The sequence below is a fragment of the Vanacampus margaritifer genome, chromosome 7 (genome assembly GCF_051991255.1).
Source record: "Vanacampus margaritifer isolate UIUO_Vmar chromosome 7, RoL_Vmar_1.0, whole genome shotgun sequence".
NCBI lineage: Eukaryota > Metazoa > Chordata > Actinopteri > Syngnathiformes > Syngnathidae > Vanacampus > Vanacampus margaritifer.
In genome coordinates, this window is record NC_135438.1 from 7,065,419 (window position 1) to 7,087,959 (window position 22,541).

At 40.1% G+C, this 22,541-nt stretch overlaps 3 protein-coding genes across 9 annotated transcripts in view; 2 read left to right on the forward strand and 1 right to left on the reverse strand.

Annotated features, from left to right (window-relative positions):
- On the forward strand, positions 1 to 18,742 carry lpar2b (lysophosphatidic acid receptor 2b). The gene is made up of 5 exons (XM_077571182.1): positions 1 to 362; positions 7,772 to 8,183; positions 9,298 to 9,792; positions 13,021 to 13,280; positions 17,243 to 18,742. Exons 2-5 carry the CDS (start codon positions 7,928 to 7,930, stop codon positions 17,348 to 17,350), a joined length of 1,119 nt encoding a protein of 372 aa, XP_077427308.1. The 5' UTR covers positions 1 to 362; positions 7,772 to 7,927; the 3' UTR covers positions 17,351 to 18,742.
- On the reverse strand, positions 18,704 to 20,358 carry LOC144055310 (uncharacterized). The gene is made up of 2 exons (XM_077571183.1): positions 20,252 to 20,358; positions 18,704 to 19,082 (listed from the first exon to the last, which is right to left on the reverse strand). The coding sequence occupies exons 1-2, from the start codon at positions 20,319 to 20,321 to the stop codon at positions 18,805 to 18,807; spliced, it is 348 nt and encodes a 115-aa protein (XP_077427309.1). The 5' UTR covers positions 20,322 to 20,358; the 3' UTR covers positions 18,704 to 18,804.
- The window catches only part of LOC144055307 (calmodulin-regulated spectrin-associated protein 3-like), a 20,164-nt gene continuing 16,708 nt past the window's right edge, over positions 19,086 to 22,541 (forward strand). For 4 of the 7 annotated variants that reach the window (XM_077571168.1, XM_077571165.1, XM_077571169.1 and 1 more), the window contains exon 1: positions 20,684 to 21,301. In XM_077571168.1, coding sequence (XP_077427294.1) covers positions 21,139 to 21,301 — 163 coding nt within the window. In that variant the 5' untranslated portion in view covers positions 20,684 to 21,138. Of the gene's footprint in view, positions 19,101 to 20,682; positions 21,302 to 22,541 lie in introns of those variants that run through there. The other 3 variants (XM_077571164.1, XM_077571171.1, XM_077571170.1) reach the window with 3 other exon arrangements.

Below are 22,541 nucleotides of genomic sequence, written 5' to 3' on the forward strand. Positions count from 1 at the left end.
CAGCGGCGGAGTTGCCGCGCCCTTTCCGCCCCTCACAGCCCAAAGTCAGCGAGCGCTGGCTCGGCGTGCAGGTAAAGACAGGAGCACCGATACAAATCCCGGAAGCGAGCAGACAGGTTGGCCCCAGGACATTTCGGGCATTCTTCCAGAAAGTTGAGAACGAGCCTCGCCGGAATTGGAACAAAACTTTATTTCGTGTCTTTCTGTTTGTTTTGGTGGTGTTTATGTTCACCTTTTGTAAGGCGTCGCGGCTTCTACTTTGCGGGAGGTGACCCTCAGGTACTCTCAGGTATTGTTTGCTAGCTCGACGACTTTACGACTTCGGATTTACTCGAAGAACGAGCTCAAAGTAACCAACGAAGGTGAGTAGAGTAACTTTCTTCTTTTCGTGTGTATTATAAATGAACATTTTTGGGTGTAAGTCAGTGTTTTGTTGTCGTTTATGCGGAGGACGCGCGTTCGCTTTGTCGTGCCGGTCAGAGGTGTTTTGTACGCGCTGGCGAGATGTCTCCCAGTCCCGTAGAAGCACCAACCCGGAGCTCACTTGCTTCTCCAACATCTCCAGCTCACCACATCCCTCCAGTCAGAGAAGCTGTGATTCGCTTTTTGCAAATCTCTTGATTTGCATCTGCTGTCGTCTGTTTTTTTTGTTTTTTTTCCCTGTTTTGCATAATATTAGTACAGGCTAGCAATAACCTCATCCAGAGTCAACAGGCTTGTTCATTGTAGTTGTCAACGTAGATTATAAAAAACAAAAACACAGAGGAGGGGAGGGTGGGGGGCAGTTTTTTCAGGATAAATGTTTTGTTTTGGGGCTTTTGTTTTGTTCATAATTGAGCAAGCAAGTAGGCTTTCGGATTAACTCTTTTGAAAAATAATCAAATTTTTCGAGAAAGTTATCTAAGATCAAGATAAAAGAAGATCTGATATTTTCAAGATTAAATTGTAACATGAAGGAAATAAAAAGGAAAATGATTTTTTTTTTTAAAGATTAAAGCATACTGTTATGAGAATAAAGTTGTACATTTATGATATATATAAAAACATTTTTAATCCAAATCCTCTCCTTGCGCTGGCAGCACAAGATGCTCCTCTGGAATAATACTACATGGCAACCGTTTATTTCAAATATACACTCTTTTTTTTTAATCTCAAATAATATGCACATTTATTCTTGTAAAATTACAATTTAATTAGTCTCTTAGTGTAATATTTCCTTTGTTTTCAGTGTGGCCCTAATATTCCTTTTGTACCAATGCAATGTAAAAGATTTGATTTAAATAAAATGAGTCTTTTCTCACCGACTGATTGATCGACATCTGAAGAAGTTGACATTTTCCCAAGAATTTAAGATGGCTGCAGCGTGTAGAAATATGTGCAAAATTTCCAATCGGCACTTGTACTGACTTCATTTGACCCAGCTTCAAGCCAGTCTTGATTACCTGAATTATTTAGTATTTGTGCAAACCTAAAGAGAGACTTTTTTTTGAAGGGGGGTTATATCAGTTCCTACTGAGCCAACACCAAATCTGCCAAATCCATGGAAATGATAAGAGAAGAAATCCATGTCAAAATATATGCCAAGACTGAACCCAAAACACACATTCAACTTTTTTTTTTCACCAACCAATGTCAAATGTTGAACATATTGATGGCATCTATAGCCTCCTTTTGTTAAGCATAGTACATATAGACTATATAGATTTACTAATAAGGATTAATACACTTGTTAGTTATAAAGAATATACTTTATACACTTGGCTTTTACATCATTAAAATATTATAGCAGTAAAAAAAAACAAAAAAAAAAAACAGTATAACTAGACAGTATCTCCAATAATATAACCAATATTTTTACATCTCATTGTCAAGCTCTTCCTTATCCCTGTACTTCTCTAAAAGACTTACCGTATTTTATTTTTATTTTGGCAGTGTTATATGGGTGGACATCATTGTACGCCAATAATGAATCTATTCCAAAGTTTCACTTCACACGTACAGTTACGCAAATGCCTTTCAAATGTCTGTCAATTTCACGCTCCAAAATGTCGTCCATGTAGTCATGTAAGACCAAAAGTACAGTTTGGAAGATTCATGACGTTTTAATAGTCAATTCTTGAGTTATGTGACAGTGTGTCTCTCAGAAATAAGTAAAAGTTTTGAAAATATATATCGCGTTGAGTAAATGAGGTAGATACTGTATAAGTGTTATCTGTCATCAGTTACAGTTGGTCTTGTCTAAACTGCCTTGAAAAATGAGGCTTCAGAACTCAACTGGAGGAGTGAACTCCATTCTAGCATTTTCTGTTTGAGTGTTTGACGCTGGAGACGGTTTAGCACCCCCAAGGGCAAAAAAATGATCAGCCCATTTTGGGTCTAGTCCGGGGTGGGTGATATTTTTCGTTTGCGGTTATGCCAGTAAACAAAAGAGGACAGTGGAGGCTCTACAGCTTTTGTGTTTCTTCTTTTCATGTGTGTCTTTAATTACAATAGAAGAAGAAGACTTATGTGTTTGGTTTATGGACTCTAAACCGCAGAAATGCAACGCAAATATGACTTTTTAACAATGGGTCTCCATCTTACCCTTTGTGTACTTTTCAAACTTTACCAAGTACCTCCTTTCATCAATTCATTTTTTTTTCAAGATGATTAAAAACTCAAAACATAATATTCTACAATGTTTTTTTTAATGAAGTTTTATTCCACATCGTTGAATTGCAATAATATATACATAAACTGATAACTGCCTCAGTTTACAGTCCCCACAAATCGGCTACGGGGGAGAGAGCAAAATCATCAGATTACGTATCATTCAATGCCAGCCTTCATTACCGTATGTTCTCTTAATCAACTGCCCAAGTTATCGTTTGTGTTTTGTTCTTCTCAAGTCTCCTCCTCTTGCGAAGTTTCCCATTGAATCAAGCGCATACAGTTGGTTTGCGTCCGACTTGCCTGTGACGTGTCCGTGCATGTGTCCGGGTGATTCAATGGCTAAAGGCTACAATAGTACATATGCTGCTTGCTCAGAGTAAAAGCTTCCTGCCTCTCATGTTTGAGGTGCCACTTGATCTGCACGAACCCAACCAGAAAATGAACAGAATTTCCTTCTTTCTTTCTTTTTAACCATCAAGTCCAACAAATATAATCGAGTGTCTCTTCTTCTAAAAGTTTGCACACCCGTGAGGTGTAAATCTTGCCTGCCGAAAAGAATTGCTGGCTCTCGCAAACATGCAATCCTTTTTTTCTTTTTTTTTTGCCCTCTAAGAATGGCGGTAGGAAGAGGAGACTCGGGCGTGGCTGCCCTGCTAATGACGGGTTAGCGTCGCAACTGCTGTTTACTGCCGACGTTCCTTCCCTGCACGCACAAATGGATGCAAGCGATGCATAAAAAACTCTTAAGTCGTGTGTAAGGCCACAGCGCAGTGACTTTGGAAGCCAGCATTGTTTCACACTCTTGAAATGTTTGCTCTCGTGTCAGCAGATTGGTCCAAAGTGCTACATCACAGTAGAGGATATTGCAGAATTTGGACTTGGTCACCGTTTAGATCTGTAAAATCAGATTAGCCGTATACCCGTAACATGTCAGAAAATAGGGGGAAATGTTAAAACATTTATTTCCAATGTAAAAGCAAATCTTTACAAATGTCTTACTTTGATTATACCCAAACATAATCAGTCTGCTTTCATCGAGGACTTCAGAGAATGTTTACGGTTGAGAGGCTGAAATCAAAGGATTTGGACATTTTTTAATTACACAATGTCTCTATAAGAATGCTCCATAATCAAAAAAGGCTGGGTGGGGCACAGAGAAACCATGTGAAGAAAAGCACCCATGGGGAGCTCATCCACACTGACAGCCCACGGTCACAGGGCCGTCCCAGAGACCCCCGGCCCAGATTGACTGTAGTAGGCCCCACACAGGGTGTAGAGATCACTTAAAAACCAAACTAAAAAGTTTGAAGCTCAAAAACAACCCCCTCTTTATCCCCCAAATTTAAACAGGTGTTAAGAACGACATCAGTAGTATAAATTGAATAGCTAATTAATTGCAAAATGGATTATACTCCTTGGTCGTTGTAGAAGTGCTGATGATTCACTCTCAACTATTTTGCTCTCCAAGAAACACAACAGTTTGTCATTGACTATGGGAAGTAGAGCTAAAGCCACACTATGGCACAATTTCCCATGACAGCTCTGTTCTGCGCAGTTGAACTTCAAAATGACACAAATTCAAATACCCTTGGGTAATCATTTCCATGTTACTATGCTTTCTTAGCAAAGCTCATTCAGATTGAAGATGATGTTTCACGGAATTGGGCTCCATTGATCTCAAAGGAAGATCTGAAATTCTAAGATTGAAGCTTCAGCACACAAAATGAGTGCTCATTACAAACCGAAAAATGCAATCGTGCTTTCATGTTCCGATGTTTGAAAACCAAACTGAAGTCTTAACGAATCTTTGATTAGTCCCACTGGCAAGCGGAACTAGTGGAACCTTGATTTCAACGGACCGAAAATATGATCCAGTCCACTCTAAAGGTTCCTTCAAAATTGACTGTTTAAGTCTGTTAGTTCCACAATTTGACGCTATTGGCCGCAATTCGCCATTAACACTCGTCACATGTTTCCGGCTTGCAGACTTAACAGACTTACAGTTGATTAAAGCAGGCACCAACATGGTGGCCATGATGGCAGGGAAAACTTACATACAGTAAATAATAATAAATAAATCAAAAAACAGTATTAGGCTGCTCAAAAAATAATTTCTGTATTTTACTTAAGCATCTAATTTAATACATAAAGTTAACCAGGAGTGTCAAGTATACGGCCCATGGTTTAAAACCGGCCTGTCAGGGTGTTCAATGTGGCCCTTGAGGACACAACACAAACTGCATTTTTTTCCACTCAAATTTACTGTTGATGTTAATTTTGTCCACTTGATGGTGCACCGATGACCACTTAAATGACATTCGGAAATGTTTGTGTTACTCAGGATCTGATGCAAAAATAAATCTTGCCCTCATTTTTCTTTATACATTTCAGATTGGCCTGCAATAAGAAAATAATGGCCTCAGGATAAAACTCTTATCAACATTTTCCTTCCCTTTACTGATTTGTTTTCAAAAGTTACTCAAACCAGCAGCCCAGTCTTGATTTTGCTTAAAGTGATTGGCTTCTTCTGTGCTCCTCTTATAACTTATGTCAACACAACATTAGAAGAAGTGTCATATACAGTACATGTTAGTTGTAGTTGACGGGTATTTCCTTATGTAAGCAGCACTTAAGGATCTGGGTTCAAAGATCGGCTGATGCGCGGCGTGATGGATTGCTCATCCTCTAAGTGTGACAAACGCGTCAACGGGAATGTTTGCAGTATTTCGGGCACTTTCAGACGCACGCACAATGCAAAACGCATGCACATCCTGTTCATGCGAGCGGCACTCGAAACTCGACACTGCTGCAAGCACAAGAGTGGCCGAACCTACTTAATTGAAAAGGAACAGCCATGTCAGCTGATTACATTTGGACTGTACTCCCTTTTCCAGTGCAGTTGACAAAAGGGGGGTGACCACTTTTGGTCCCGCTCTAAACTGAGTCAAATTTACACTTGGAAGAGTAAATTTTACTCACAGATTTTTACTGTGTACGAGAGAATTTGCCTATCACATGAAAAAAACATAAAATATTTTTCACTCAGTAAGTACATTTTGAAAGGAGAGATTTTTACTACATTTTACTACTTAATTAAAAAAAAAAAGTAGTCACTCAAGGAATGAGGAACAAACCCACAACTTCAGGTTGGGAGAGCCAAGCTAGTCCCTGAGCCATGCCAATGTTTTTGGTCTCCTTTTGGATATTAGCATACAGTAAGAGTGGCATAGCTCAGGTGGTAGAGTTTGTTCCTCAACCCTTGTGTAAAATAAAAAAATTAACTAGTATAATATACTCCAAAAAATCCTTCTAAAATTTACTTAGAATTTCTGAGTGAGAAAACTTTACTTAGGTTTTTGTCAATTCTCTCGTACGCAGTAAAAATACTTTAAGTAAAATTTACTCAAGTGTAAATTTGACTCTGTTTAAGTGTTGTCTGAGTAAAATTTACCCTACAAAGTTTACTGTATACATTTTTATTTTTTTAACTAGGTACCCCAAAACCAGCCAGTGTGAACTTATCCCCCTGGAAAGTTAGGGGGAAAAAATTACCCCTGATCACTGTTTTCACTGACTGGCATGAAGTTGGGTAGACATGTTTATCATTGTCAAATCGCTTGAAAAAGTCTGAAGAATCCGTGGCCAAAATTTTAGTTTGAAGCTGCCATTTCCGGCAAATTACAGGTACTTTTTTGACAAACTCCGACTTGGGAATTGGGCCCTAATCAGATGCAGGTATCATTGAATAGTGAGTCCAAGCTCTGAACTCTAATCATTTTTAATACTGTAGGGGGTAAAAGGCTCAGTGGCAAATCTAGTCACTATGGCTTCAACTTTTCCCTGCCGATGAAGTTTCTGTCAGAAATGAAATGAACACTTGAAAATGGGCCCCGATTTCGGAGTGATTCAGCACTGTGTATGCCTTTATTTCTATCCTATCCTATTTTATTACTGTGATTGGTACCCCAAAAGATGAGTAACAAAAAAGTGAGCTATACTGTTTAATGTTTCTGAATTCTGACCATCACGAATCCCAAGCGGTTGGAGCACTTCTGATTTTGGGGGATTTCTTCACATTCTTTCTTTCCGTTTCAAGTTTGTGGTCCTTAACTGCCTCTCCCGCTCTACATTTTTCTCTTTCTGTTTTTCCGATTTGGCGTCTTCCTCTACGCAACCCTCAGTAGGAGAGTGGGTCACCAAGGCTGTGTGTGTGTGAATGTTTGGCTTGAGATTGTGTTACATAGCTGCATTGTGTAATTGCGAGGTGTGTCTCCGCCGTGGCCGCTAGTCTGCCGTCTCCACAATGGGGACGCGGCAAAATGGCGCGCGTGAGGGAGTGACGGTGACTCAAAAACTAAGGCGGCCTTTTGCAGGTTAGTCATTGCTGTTGTCTGGAGAGAGTTTGGGCTTCAAAGTTTGCAGAATATGTTATATGTGACCTCACTATTCTTAACATGACATTCTGATTAATTTGCGGAATATGAGATATGAAGCAAAATCCAGCCGTTTTTATCCATGTCGGGGGGGGGGGGGGCATTTTGCCACTTGCTGTCGACTGAAGATGACATCAGTGTTGCTCAGGGCTCAGGCAACGACCAATGACAGCTCACCTGTTTTCTGAAGTTGAGCTGTGGTTGGTTGTTACCTGAGACCTGAACAACATTGATGTCATCTTCAGTCGACAGCAAGTGGCAAAATGGCCGCCCCCTGAGATGGATAAAAACGGCTGGATTTTGCTTCATTACTCCTATTCCACAAATGTAATATTAATCAGATTGTCATGTTTAGACTAGCGACGTCACATAAACATTATTGTCAAGAAATTTTGGTGTGGGGGGTTGACATTCCGCTTTAAAACACAAGCCGGTTTTCATGCTTGCTTAAATATGTTGTGGTAGAATTGTCTTCGTACTTCCAATTTGGTCGGATTTGGGGATAAAAATTATTTAAGTCACTGTGATGTGAAAATAAATGTCTTGTCAATTCAATACGCCACACAGATTATGTCAACCATGCAAAATTTTAATGATTAAAAAATAGCCAGGTACAATGAGGCTTCAAAAGCATTATGTTCTAAATTGATTATTGATAACCAATGGTGTGTTTGTGTGTCCCACAGACGAGCATCGTCACCCGTGCAGCCCATGGCATGCTGCCCTCTAGGGCATCAGAGAGAATGGCGTCCTAGTGCCGCCGTCCTTCCCACCGTTTGAAAGGCCTCGCCGTCCGTCGCCACTGTCCTCCGAGCCCAACCAGCTCCAACCTCCTCGCCGCCATGGATATTCTGACGGACGACACGGAGGGATGCTACTTCAACCGCACCGTCAATTTTTTCTACATGAAAAGCGGGAAGAACATCAGTGACCACTGGCGCCGCCGTGACTACGTGATTGTCTCGCTGGGCATGACCGTCTGCTTCATCGTCATCTTCTCCAACCTGCTGGTCATCGGGGCCATTTTAAAAAACAAACGCTTCCATTTCCCGATCTATTACTTATTGGGGAACCTGGCTGTGGCAGACTTCTTCTCGGGTATGTCAACTGCAACAAGTTTCTGTGTTGGTGGACTAGCAATGGACAATCAATCTTATTTTCTTATTGGCTAAGCGGAAAATTAACAATTTCTTATTTTTATAACAACTTTTAATGTGATTGTTCAGTTTGGTACACATTTTCTGAACTCCTGTTTCAATGCCATCATTTTGATTAATGAATATCTGAGGCTATGGACTCCTTACCCTCTTATGACTCATTATTGCTGCAAAAAAAAAAAAAAAGAGAAAGATTACATTTCATTAAACTTACAACAAACAGTTAACTCACGATTAATCACAAATTTTATATCTGTTTTAAATGTACAATAAAACATTTCTAGGTTTTCATACTTCTGTCAACAAAAGTGGGGAAAAAAGTTAAACTAATAGAAATACTTTAAATTGATTTTTTTTTACGTTTATAGCCGTCAATGGCAATGAATGAATTAAACAAAAAAAAGAGAAAACATTATTACAAATTTGGGGTGTCAGGCGATTAAAATTTGTAATCATAATTAATCGCATGACTTCACTAGTTAACTCACAATTAACCACACATTTTATATCTGTTCTAAATTTACAATAAAAAAAAAATTCTAGGTTTTCATACTCTTATTAACAAAAGTGGGAGAAAATGTTAAACTAATAAAAATAGTTCAAATGAATTTTTGACGTCTATTGCCGTCAATGGAAGTGAATGAGTTAATATTCTCATAAGTAATTGGCACCAATCAAAATAGCTTTGTAATTACTTACAGATGCCACACGATGTCAGCAAAGCACTTTTTTTCCCCTATTAGACAAGGGTATGTCTTAACTGAATTAAGCACCTTTATTGGCCCAAAGATGCCACAAAATGGCAATATTGTTATATTAGACATGGCTTTGAGCTAATAGAAACAGTTCAAATGAATTTTTGACGTCTATAGCCATCAATGGCAGTGAATGAGTTAAGGGGCTCGTCCTCTCCACTGTAGCTTTTGAGTCTATAAATCACACTTGTTAGTTTTGTGGGTTTAAACATGACTCATGATTTCGAATGTCGATGAATCTACAGCGTGAACTAGCTGTAGGCCTCCACTAATAATGTATCCGTCTTGCTTCTTCCGCAGGTGTCTCCTACCTCAATTTGATGTTCCACACAGGCCCGTGGACTATCAACCTGTCCAAGTACCAGTGGTTCATGCGCCAGGGCCTGATCGACACCAGCCTGACGGCATCCGTCCTCAACCTCCTGGCGGTGGCCGTGGAGCGCCACCAGACCATCTTCAACATGCAGCTCCACAGCAAGATGAGCACCCGGCGCGTCTTCGTCATCATGATCTTCATCTGGCTGGTGGCCATCGTCATGGGCCTGGTGCCTACCATGGGATGGCACTGCCTGTGCGACCTGGAAAATTGCTCCACCATGGCGCCGCTCTACAGTCGCAGCTATCTGGTGTTCTGGGCGCTCCTCAACCTGCTCACCTTCTCCATCATGGTGGCCGTCTACACTCGCATCTTCTTGTACGTCAGGCACAAGAGCAAGCAGATGTCGCAGCACACTAGCCAGATGAGACACCGGGAGACGGTGTTCAACCTGATGAAGACCGTCTCCATGATCTTAGGTGAGGAACTTTAGCTTAGCTTCGTTTCCGTGTTGTTTTTTTTCCCTATTGGCTCGTCCCGCAGCGCCACATCCTTTTCCATCTATGCCGGTCTTCTTTGTCCTTAGTTCTCTCGAACATCAACTGCCCTCATTATGTCTATTTACTATGCCTGGGTATTGATTCTAATTTCATCAATCGATTCAATTTCCATTGACAGGAGTTCAGTTCGATTTGATTCAATTCAATCCGATATTGATTCATTATGGAATATCAATTCTTTTTAAATATCAAGGACATGATTAAAAACTCCACAAACATCATATGCCAAATTAAATTTTGCGGAGGCAGTAACTAGTTAAATGGTTTAGTTTATTAATAAAAATGAACGTGTTATAAACACTTAAGTCTTGCACAATGACAAAACATTAACATCAGCAAGGATGAGATGAAAATGTTTTCATAATTATAATTCAATGAATGGAAATATAAATTAAAAAGATTATGAATTGTCTTAAAGTGCAAAAAGTCAGGTCTTTCGTAATTAAAGAAAAATACTTTCGAATTCATTTGAACATTAAATTTCAAGAAAACTGTCAGATACAAAAAAATTGGCCTTTAAAATTCTATTTTGTTATGAATTAATGGGGAAAAAGAGATATTGAAATAATCAATTCATGGTTTTATGAATTGATATTAGGCTTGAAAATGAAAATCGATTCATTATCAATTATTATATATTTATGTATTTATTTATTTTTAAACAGCCCTATTTAGATTTACCTTGTCTTAGGTCTAGCTCAGGGCTGGACTGACCATCTAGCATACAGGGCAGATGCCCGGTGGGCCGGCCCCTTTTGGGGTCAATGCAGTGCTTTTTAATTATTTTCCTACATTTTACCCACAATTTAGAGGGACCAGTCCATTAATCCATTTTGAATATACAATAGATAGCAAACTGAAACATCATCAGTAAACATCAGTGACAGAACTACATGTTGAATCTGATATTATTATAATACTGATTGAGTTATTGCTGGTTTGCTTAAAAATAAATGGGAAGAGGACCTTGGAAAAATAATTGTAACAATGAAGAGAAAAATCTCAATTTGATTATTTTTCTAAATCCTTCAGCCCTACTTTATAACCTGCTTTAGTCGCCAACTGCTTGCTGCTCATAGCATGCCTGCACTTGGTATGCCTCCACTTGTTCATCCACAATCTCCTGGCACACACACTCACTCACTCACCCCCTCCCGACGACTCCCCTTGCAAACAATCCTCCGCGCCCCGCTCCTTACACCGCGTCCGAGACCCCCCTTCACCCCCCCACCCCTGTTTAGCTTTTTCCGACATGACAATAAATTCCTCAAGTTGCTAAAAGTCCCGTTTGTCTTTTCTGCCGTCGCTCGGCAGCGAGCGCCTGCCACCTCTGGCATGTGAGGGAGGCCAGGAAAACCCTGGCGTGCCTCGACAAGGATCTGCATACTTGAGTTACTATGACAGAGTCAAGTGCGTGTGTATGTTGTTTGCGTGTCCCAGGCCAGAACCTTCCCCCAAGTTTACATCTGGCGCGTGACACTCCAATCAGTCCTTGGCCTCACGCGTTCCTCAAATTGCTCGCATCACACTTCACGCTGTAGCGTGCGCGCGTTGTTATCAATTCGCTGAAAGGATTCCTGAGCTGCCCAATCAAGTGTTATGATAATGAAATGTGAGCACGCAGACTCAACTGCGTGTGCGTGTGTGTGCGTGTGTGCGTGCATGTGTGAGCGGAATTTTACAGTACATTCCCGTTCTCCCTTTAGGACCTCCTGCTTCGGACATTCTTCAGCACATCCATCTGTTGTCTTTTCTCGTGTACCGGCACAATCGTGTATTTATTCTTTTCTGTTATCTGCTTTGTCGACCCCAAGTTCAAGGACGCTGGCCTGGCTGGGCCAGTATAAATTTGGAAAAAAAAAAAAATATATATATAATGAAATCAACATGTTCCTGTTTTTTAAATATTTGATATTCAATAGTTTGACTTTACAGTCTTAAATCAATCAATGATCATTCGTGTTTTTACCCGCCCTGTGTGCGTCTGGTTAAATTATTCTTTAAGGAATGACTTCAACAGGATATACATTAACGTCCATTAAAATGTCATCTCTTAAATCTTCAGTTAGGTTTTTTTCTGCAGTATAAAATCTAACAAGGAAAAAAACGTAATATGAAATAATAATGAAACTTATCATATCATATCATGAGAATACAGGGCCAGTGCCAATTCTGTTTGGGCCACCAAACAAACTCCGGAAAATTGGACAAAACCCCAAAGCGATATTTTAAATCCAATTTAGTCATTCCAGACACCCAGAAATATTAACAAAATATGCATTTTATAGAGAATAAATAGCTTTACAAAGACAGTATGCAAGAAATTGGGGATGTTTGATACCACTTTTTTCAGATCGAGATCGATACTCAACTCTTGAGTATACCGATACCACTACTAAATACAACCCCCCCCTCCCAAAAGAACAGATAATTTTAAAGAAAGAACTATATATTCCAATATAGTATTTTTCCTAAATAAAAATATTGAAATTAATGACAATTTTCTATTCCTTTCATTTCTAGTTCTTGATCATAAAACAGCCAAAAGAAGGAGGCCGATCTGGTATCGACCACCATCAAAAGTACCGAGAACTGGTATCAGTACTCGTCCATCCCTACAAGAAATATGAATGATTAATTTAATTGAAGCGGATGAATGATCACTTTGACTTTTGAATATACTTTTAGGGTCAATGCTAAAAACCAGTAGCATTATGGGGAAAAAATGCATAATAAATCATGAAAATTACGAATAAACAATGTTCACATACCTAATTTTCGAGCGTATTGGCATGATGTAGGCCGAATACTTAAAAAAATATATATTTTATTTTTTTCCTTGTAGCATTATATGAAAAATGTTACGGTTAGCTTTCATCCTACAAGTACATTCGAACGTATTTGCAAATGCATTTAAATAAATACAACCAAAGAGAGCAAGCCATTTTCAATACTTTAAATAATTTGTAATACTGTAATGGCAAGCACACGTGTGGACAAACCAAAGGTGTCGATTTTTTAAAAAAGATGAAATTTACCTCACAACGGCAGAATTATGCTGGTGAAGTTATTTGACATGTTGACGCAGCCGTTGTCAGATCAGAGATGTGAGAGAGTGACGCGGCGTCCCTCTGGCTCCCTCTACAGGCTTGTTTGTGATCTGCTGGACTCCCGGCCTGGTGCTGCTGCTGCTGGACGGCCTGGGCTGCGACGAGTGCAACATGCTGCGCTACGAGAAGTACTGCCTGGTGCTAGCCGAGTGCAACTCCCTGGTCAACCCCATCATCTACTCCTTCAGGGACAAGGACATGCGGCGGACCTTCAGGGAGATCCTGTGCTGCCTGTGCTGGCGCGGCGGCAACAAGTCCAGCGCGTCCGGCGTTAACTTTAACACCCTGGAGCACGAGGTACTGTCTGAAAGCAACGGAACCGAAGTCACCAGTCTCAAACCAAACAGCCGCTAGCCCCTCCCCCCTGACCCTGATGACTGCGTGCGCACGTCTCACCTTTCAGAAACCACCAAACCAGCTCGTCACGTTTCTCATCATTAGCATATTTTCTTTCAAACGTGTAAAAGTAACCCAAAAAAAAAGGCTTGCTCATGTTTATTTAAGCGTCAGGGAAGGAATGTTCATCTTATCTACACATTCCGCACATATTTTTTTTGAAGTCCACATCATTTGATCCCTGTCAGTTCAGCACATCTAACAAGCATGTTAATTAGTTTGTGTACTGGGGCTGCAAGTGTGCATGCCGGAAACACAACTAGTACCCTGGCCGATCAACTCGGCTCATTCTGGAACATGCCAAGATCCACCCAAAAATGTTTTGGCGCGATATAAAGTATCCAGTAACATTGTGCTTACAAGACCCAAAACAACCCAAGCGCACACACTGAATCGGTGTCAAAAAGAAAACGACTTACAACACAAAAAGAAAATGACTCAATACGTCAGTCAAATAATTATTGAGCAATTTGATCATCAATTAGTTATTGTTTAATTAAATTTGACATCGTATTTAGTAGGGCAGGGTGTTGATTCATATTTCCAAAATGGATTCAATTCGATTTAGAAGGGTTCGATTCAATTCACGATTCACATTGATTTTCGATTCAGTTAAGGATGTCATGCAGTACCAATTTTACTTTTTATATGGAAGGCATTCTCAGAAGTACCAATGCTGCAAATAGTAAAAAAATAATAATAATACTTGCACTTAACTTGGTGCATCAGTAGGAAAAAAATAAAATTTTAAATTGAATCCAATGCAGTTACATAAATCATGTATGTTTTACTGAACATGACCTAATCAAAACAATAAATAATTATTGAAATCGATTGCAACCACAGCACTATGTAAATAAAGTGGCAAAAACACCGGGATCCTCTTGGGGTACTCTGAATAACAGAAGGACACATTTGCCATATTAATTAAGTATCAATTCGTGGCATGAAATAATGGCCATTTGACAAACTATCCAATCATCCACCCTAACTCAATGCAGCTCTGCCTACCTTTTGGATTTGAAAGATAGCAAGGCGTCATATCGTACACATGGGCAAGATAGGGTTTAACATCATCTAGATGCTGATAGTTGCTTGAAAGTGGCTCTGGATCTTTGTCCGATAAATAAGCGGAACAGCCACTTCTAGAAATAAAAGATTTGCTTGTAATTTTTCAACACCATTTACATTATACATCCTCTTTAATAACTTATACAGTACACCTTCAAAAGACTGTTTAATAGTCTGTTGTTGTTGTTGTTTTAAAGACTTTGACTCGTGCCTGTACATAATGACAAGGAATCTGATCAATTTTCAACCACATATGACGGAGGCCTGATTGAAAGTGTCACACATCCTTTTCCAATCATTTCTCATGCTTACACACTTATGCCGTGACTCATCGTAATAAAATTGTTTTCCCTCTGAATCCCCGTTCCTAGCCATGTGGGAGCTAACAAAGCTAGCAATGAGGACTGTGTCACTTGTGTGTGGCGTTTTTTTCGAGCCACACATGCAACAGCCACGAATTCCATTTGGCGAGGAAGCAGCTTAATGGAATGCAAAGGTCATCTGTGACTCACCTACGCCGATGGCCTCTTGGGCTACGGCCAAAACAACAACTTAATGGTTGTTTTTATGGCATTGCATGCAGCCAAACGCGCGCCGCCTTCGAGATGTGTGCCTTTATATTTTAGCGGAAACACTTCAAGGTTAAGCGCTAAATAAATAATTATCAACGATAAAAGTAACCTGGATGAATGTCGTTTTGCTTTAGCTGGTATTTAGTGTTGAAAAGTGTTGGTGTGACACCCACGTCTGATTGGTTGCACGTGCGCTTCGTGTTATTTTTGCTTACCGGAAATGGATTGGCATGCAGTTGATTACGAGCTCTTTTCGCTGAAGAGAAACTCCCACAACAAAACAGGAGAGGGCGCTGTTTCCTCTTTAAAGTCGAGGCGTTGTCAAAACGGTCCCTCCTGATTCCCCATTAGACGTAATAGAAATTGTTTGTTCCGTAGTCAAAACGTTTTTTTTTTAAGCAATAGAGTTCATCAGTAACATTTTAACTTTATCAAGGGCTGGAAATAGGTTTACCGCTATACTATTGTTGCATTAAAATGATTTTTGAATCTGATGGAGTATAATAAGTGATGTGATATAGTTTCACCTCTCGTGCTTTTTGTGGTTGTTGTTGTTGCTTTATTCCAAATGGAAAATTTGGGCACTTGGGATTTTCCGGTAGCGCTGTACTCAAAATCTGCTGTGACTGAACCTGACGTAGTTACTCACATTACTCACACGTCAATTTTTTAAATGACTAATAGCAGCGTGAATGAAAGCAATATGTCTGTTCTTAATCTTTTCCTTGCCATCAATTTGGTTCTACTCCATTTGTTGTACTTTGTTACAAACCATTTGAATAATAAATTCACAAATCAGCACGTGAGACGTGTGATGTTTAACAGACTGTGCCCTCTAAATCCAGTCCCCGGCTTTGTGGTATCCCCTTTCACGCAGACGGGGTCCTTCCTTTGATACTAACTTCTCAATGCGGGTAACCTTCAACCTTCTCGATCTCCTAAAAGGCTTTCACAGTGACGTGATACCAAGCTGAAACATTGCTAGATTGACTTTGTCACCCATCGTTACGATTATGTGGAAACGGTACCAACATGAGGCAAAAAAAAAAAAAGTGTTTTACGAGCAGTGTGAAAGGGGGTTCTAACTTCCAAAGGCAGGAGATTGCTGAGTATCCCCATTTCATTTTTGAACCATGTTGAGCAGCAGCCACACAGGAAAAAAAAGTCTGACAAAATTTTCAACAGAAAGTGTAAAAGGGGTTTCGGATACTACGTCTAAAAACCCCTTTTACACTGACAATAATCTTGGTGACTTACTTTTTGTTTTTACCTTACACTCAATAAATTGCCGCATATATTACAACTAATAAAAACGAGAAAAAAAATCCAAATAAATTACTTCAAATTAATTTAAAATAAAAGTCAAAATAAAATGTTTTAATTGAATTTTTATGTACAAAAAAGTATTGCGTGAGTACTGGTATCAGTCTGGGAAAGAAAAAAAAAGGTAATTATAACATTGTTCAACTGACTAACATGCTAACCAGTTAACTGCTAACCCACTCTCATTCGCTGACATCCACGTCACTCACCAGGCCTGACCTCGCCTTTTTAAAGCCGTACACTCTCAAAGCCACAGATCCAACAGTTAAACATGAGGATGGCGACCCCAAGTAGACAAATAGGGGCACAGACAACATAATATTGTTAAGACAATTTTGGACTTCTACTTTTAATTCCCTCGCAGCCATCTGTTTTACTTGATTTTGACAAATTTTGCGAGGCTCAAAGAATATTGTGTTCTATTGCTCTAAATACATGCAATCTACCAAAAAAAAGATTAGTCTCTTCTCTCATCAGAAAAAAAGTATATTTCCATCCGTTTTCGTTTTTTGCAGCAATTAGCATTAGAATATAGCTAGCCAACTCTCATTCGCTGACACCCACGTCACTCACCAGGCCTGACACTCTCAAAGCCACAGATCCTACAGTCAAACATGAAATCAATCCAGCAATTTCAGCAGTATCAGCAATTCTCTAAATTTTGAACATTCCTGGGCAACTTCGTACCCGCTTCCCGTTTTGCTTGCTGTTTATACAGAACAGCAAAATGGAAATGTGCAGCGTCCTTTAAGCGGGACCGTCTTCACGTTTTCCACTTGGTCTCCGTCAACTAACTTGTTTTCCTCTGCTTTCTTTTCTTTTTTCCTGACCTGGTGTCCCCCACTTCCTCCTTCACGCTGTCACCGCTTCCTCCCCTTCTATGACCTCTTCCTGTAGAACTCAAAGTTTCGCGACGTGGAGCTGACGGAGAAGAGCAACGGGGAGCCGCTCATCGGCAACCTCTCGGACGTGACGTCGTCTTCGGAGAGCGGAATTAAAACATAGACACGCACGCACGCTCGTTGGTGCGTGCACAGGCCTCAAGAATGAAGATGTGCACATGTTGACGTTGTTACGTGCACGTGACGGCTGGCGTGGTCTGGACCTCATTTCCTGTTTTTACGACCTGCCAGCGACACGCAAAACATTTGGACGTGCTTGCAGCACTGGCTGCAGGATGGATGTTGCCGCAACGGAGTGCGTGGAATTTTTTTTAATTTTATTTTTTGTCTTTTTTATTTTTTGTGTCATGTTTGAGCTCCCCAGCAAGCTTTTGTCAGCTTTCCGAGAGGACACAAAAGTAATAAACCAGCAATATGAGCAAATAACTAAAACAATTATTCAACTTTTTTACTTGTTTCCGTTTCCTGTTTGCGCGTGTGGGCCGCGTCCCAGTTGGTTGTGCCCCTCGGTTGCGCGTTCCCGTTGACGGGTGCGAGTGTGTAGTGAATTTGTCTCAGTTGTCCGAAGCATTTCAGAGAGTTGAGACACCCGTGGCATCTACCCCATTAATGTAGGAAAAAAATCCAGATTATCAGCCAATTAACTCCTTCACTGCCATTGACGGCTATAGACGTAAAAAAAAAAAAAAAACTATTTCTATTAGTGTAACATTTTTCTCACTTTTGTTAACAAGAGTATGAAAACCTAGAATTTTTTTATTGTATTAGAACAGGTGTAAAATTTGTGATTAATCGTGAGTTAACAAGTGAAGTCATGCGATTAATTACGATTACAAATTGTAATCGCCAGATGCCCCTAATTTTGAATAATCTTTTCTTAAAAATAAATAAATAAATAAAATTATTTTATTTTAATTTTTTTTAAAGAAAAGATTATTAAAAACTAGGGGTGTCAGGATTTTAATCGCATGACTTCACTAGTCAACTCACGATTAATCACAAATTTTATATCTGTTTCAAATGTACCAAATTCTAGGTTTTCATATTCTTGTTAACAAAAGTGGGGGAAAAAATGTTAAAAATAATAGAAATGGTTAAAATGAATTCATGACGTCTTTAACCGTCAATGGCAGTGAATGAGTTAATCAATTGGGCCCTACTCTCCATATTATATTCTTCAACTGTTAGCAACGCCGCTAAAAACGTAAAGTTGAAAGAGGAGAAAGTTACCCAAAAATGGGAGTGGCTGCCAAAAGTTGAGTTCATGACGTATCTGCAGTCCTTGCGTGCGTGCAGATGTGACTTTTTGTTGTTGTGCTAATACACAAGAAAGAAACGTCACGCTTGGCATATTTCAAAGTAATTATAACGCCATTGAGTTAGTAAAAGCAGTGTGTACAAGCATAGCATTTAGGGCCTTTCCAGATAACCTATTGGGAGCATTTTCTGTTTTTGTTTTTTTTATGACTGATGTAATTAAATATTTCTCCCTTGCTTCGAGTGATGTCACGTCCTTTTGTTTTGGTCCACATGAGGAAGTGCCATTTAGACTTGGATTTAATACTTCCTCCTTCCCGCTTCCTTCCGTCGATCCTCCACGGGCTCCCTGCCAGCGCGGCGTCCGGACAGTTTTTTCAGCCATGCCGGCAGCGGGAATCTGTCGCGGTCTGACGTGACCCTCCGCGTTTTCAGCTTGTGCAGCGGCTTCATCATCTTCTTGCGCCTCCTCCTGCACATGGCCCTCCTGAAGGGAGCCAGAGCTTGCCTCATGGGTGGTACCCTCCTCTTCCGGGTCAAGACGTCTTTGGAGGAGGAGCCGCCCATCACCACGTGACCTTTTGGAAACATGGCAAGTACGGAAAAGTCAGCGTTTTGATCTGAGAGGGGTTTGTGCAAGGTGGAGGTATGCAACAAAAATTGGAGTGTGAACATTTCATGGTTACATTTTTGGGAGTTGATTTTAACTCCTTAAGTGTCATTTTAACATTTCCAGTGTTAAAGGGTGTGCAGAGGTGGTGATAGAATCGATCACCGAGTGTTAGTTTAACTGCAGAAATGTAATTAAGTGTTAAATGTTGGCATTTTCAACGCTGGGCGTGTTAACACATTCTGATTCAAACCGTGTTCATAAAAGTTGATGGGAGTTGTGATGAGTAACTTCAGGGAGGCAAAAATATTTTAACACTTACACACTGGTGTAGTGTAAAATCAACACTAAATTTCAACTACCATCAAAATGTAACACTTTCAAAAGTTGTTTTAATGATATTTTGTGTGGCCAAACAGACTCTTTTGAAGTGTTAAATTTAACTCTGTAGGTGTTGAATTAACACTCGATTTTGCTGTGGCGACAAATGATGGCCACAACTCTTTTTTTTTAAAATGTTTTTGTTTTTATTTTATTTAATCAGAGATGCAAGTAAACTTTTCTAGACGAATTTTATTGCACTGATCTGCGCTCATTTCTTCTCTAGTGCATCACTTTTTCATAATTATGATATATTGTCGCTGCTATGTGAAAAACATTCGTCCATTCTCTTTTCTTTCATGTTTTTGGGATGAAACTAAATGCAGACATCCCAAAAACCTTTAAAAAAACAAACAAACATGGATTTAAGTGTTTTTCACATAGCAATTATGTAATATAGTTGCTAAATTATATTTAGTAATATTGATGAATTAAGGATGAGCAACAGGTGGATTTTTCCCCCCCTGAAACGGCATAGGCTAACTATAAAAATAACAGGCTTTCATAGGTCAAACGTCTCCACTGCAAACTAACCAAAAATAATAACAATAATAATTAAAATCTGACAATGAGCATTTTTTTTGTCATTTTTGATGCTCCTCTTGTATTTTCTATCGTTGGGCGTACCTATAAGATTATTTTAAATATTTTGCAAAAGTACACTGCATTCATACATAAAAAAAAAGAATATAATGTTCCGTCGACCCAAGCTGATACTGCTGTCACAAATGTTTGTTTTTGTTGTCGTCGTTTTACCTTGAGCATGCTCGAAGTATGCGATGTCCTCTTCCACGTCCAAGATGTGATCTGCACGTCCATAAGACATCTAATGTTAAGGGAGTTAAATCCAGTGCGACTTTAACATGTCTGTTATGAGACGTGAAAAAGTGAAATAAGGCTAAACGGGTTGTGTTACATTCCTATTGGCCGACAACTCGCCCTTTTAAGCTTCTTTCCAGGCGTCAACGCAAATCATTAACGTTTATGTGCTTATTAAACATGACTGCTGCACGTGCATTTATATTGCTGCAAAAAGGGGGGGAAACAGGCATGCACCATTCATTATTTGGTGGTCTAAATTATTTGGTGGGTGTATAAATGTTAGTTTTTTTGACTGGTGTGCCTCATGGGTCATGTTTTGCTCACGTGTGCCCCCGTGTGGCAGCAATAGGAACTGCTGAATAGGAACGACTACCTGAACACATGCAACGATAAACAGTCTCTTCGTCCTCTTTTTTTTTTTTTTATATTGAAAGAATGTTGTAATGTGGCCAACAAATTGATACATTTGACTTTTATTTTATATGCATTTCAATTTTACATATATTATTTTCTGGTTCTTCAATTTTATTCTTTTTTTTTTTTTTTCAGGTTTCAACGGGGGGTTTTTTTGTTCGTTTTTTTTTTAAATTAATGAACTTTATTTTTAAATGCACACACCATCAAGTGGATTGAGAAAAATTGATTGGCCGTGATGATTCACTCTTCTGCCTGTTTCCATCGCTAGATCCTCCCTCTCTCCCTCCTCCTCCTCCATCATCCATCCTCCCTCTTCCTCCTCCACCCTTCCTCCCTCCTCCTCCTCCTCCTCCTCCTCCTCGTCGTCTTCTTCCTGCCGGTGTTCCGTGCGCCTCAGCGCGGCCATGGTGGACTCCGGACCCGGCGAGGCCACGACGACGACGACGACGTCGACGAGGAAGCCCTTCTCGGTACCGGAGATCCCCCCTCTGGACCGGTGCGACTTCGGCCGCGCCAAGATCCGCGCCAGCGTGCGTTGGCTGCTGTGCAAGTCCTACGGACGTGCAGGTAAGCACCCACGGGAGGGGCCTCCATCACTACGTGCGTGTGCTTGGGTGGGGCGTTCCGAGGATAACCCGCCCGACCTGGGAGGCCTTTTCGCGCGTGTGCGTGCACGTGCATGCGCTCCCCCTTTCTGTCGTCTATCATTCCCATTCACGCGATTAAATGATGGTTTAACGTGTATCATCAGAGGTGGTGACGTCACGCGCGGGTTGCGTGGATGCAGCATCTGCGCGCAACAAAAGACTCCAGTTTAGCTGCGGCAGACCCGCGAATTGATGTGCGGCGTGGAAGTGGGTCAGCACGCTGCAGAATATTGGTGTCAGTGTGACTCGCTGACGCTGTAGTGTTACCTTATTGTTGTGGAGGAACAAAAGAAGCCCCCCCCATCCCCGGAAAAAAAAAAGTGCAACGTTGCAGACGCTATGCCTCACTTTATTGGTCTTTTGCGGTGCTAGGGTGGGTGACGTCATCCCACGGTCACTGTGTCCCTGACTAATCAATAGAATTGCTGCAAATACTTGAATTGAATTGCTCCCCAAGGACAATAATTATATTGTTTTTAATATTATATTATATGTATTTTAGCTTGTACAGTATACAATACAACAAAGTGAAGAATCATACCACATTCCTTCTTCTACTTCTTCTACTCCTTTTTCTTCTTCTACTTCTTCTTCCACTTCTTTTTCTTTTTCTACTTCCTCTTCTTTTTAACACGCTTTCTGTGAAAAACGCATATTGGTGGATTATGCGGATTTTCACTATCTCTCGCAAATATCGCATTACAGCATATTGTTTTTCACGTCAATTAAAAAACAACAAAAACACAGTAAACTTCTAATGGGCCACACTATACACAAATTTCACCGCTACTGTTTAGTATTCCTATAGATCGGATAAAAAATGTACTGCACCTTAAAGTCAGATGAAATTGAACTTCACTTATATGCTGTACACTAGACCGATTATCGGTGCTGATATTCGGCATTTAAATTTTTTTGATGGGCAATAAAATTTGTATTTAAAACTGTGTTACCCTCGGGAAGTTAGATTTTCACTTAATTAGTTATGCGGCTGACCCAGGGAACGCTCTGCACCTGTTGTGATTGTATGAAATTATATTCAGATATTCAAAGTTTGGGAAAACTTTATTTACTGTAGAAATTGATACGGAGCTATTTACTCAAGTTTTCATTTTTCAAGTTTTTAAAGACGTGCTGTGGACCCTGGGAACTCCCGGAAA

Bases quoted from the DNA above. Each gene is read 5' to 3' on its own strand.
- lpar2b (XM_077571182.1), top strand. From the start codon at position 7,928: ATGGATATTCTGACGGACGACACGGAGGGATGCTACTTCAACCGCACC. The intron at 8,184-9,297 runs GTATGTCAACTG...CTTCTTCCGCAG, and splicing joins TGTGGCAGACTTCTTCTCGG to GTGTCTCCTACCTCAATTTG. The intron at 13,281-17,242 runs GTACTGTCTGAA...CTCTTCCTGTAG, and splicing joins TTAACACCCTGGAGCACGAG to AACTCAAAGTTTCGCGACGT.
- LOC144055310 (XM_077571183.1), bottom strand. From the start codon at position 20,321: ATGTCTTATGGACGTGCAGATCACATCTTGGACGTGGAAGAGGACATC. The intron at 19,083-20,251 runs GTAAAACGACGA...TGTTTCCAAAAG, and splicing joins ATACTTCGAGCATGCTCAAG to GTCACGTGGTGATGGGCGGC.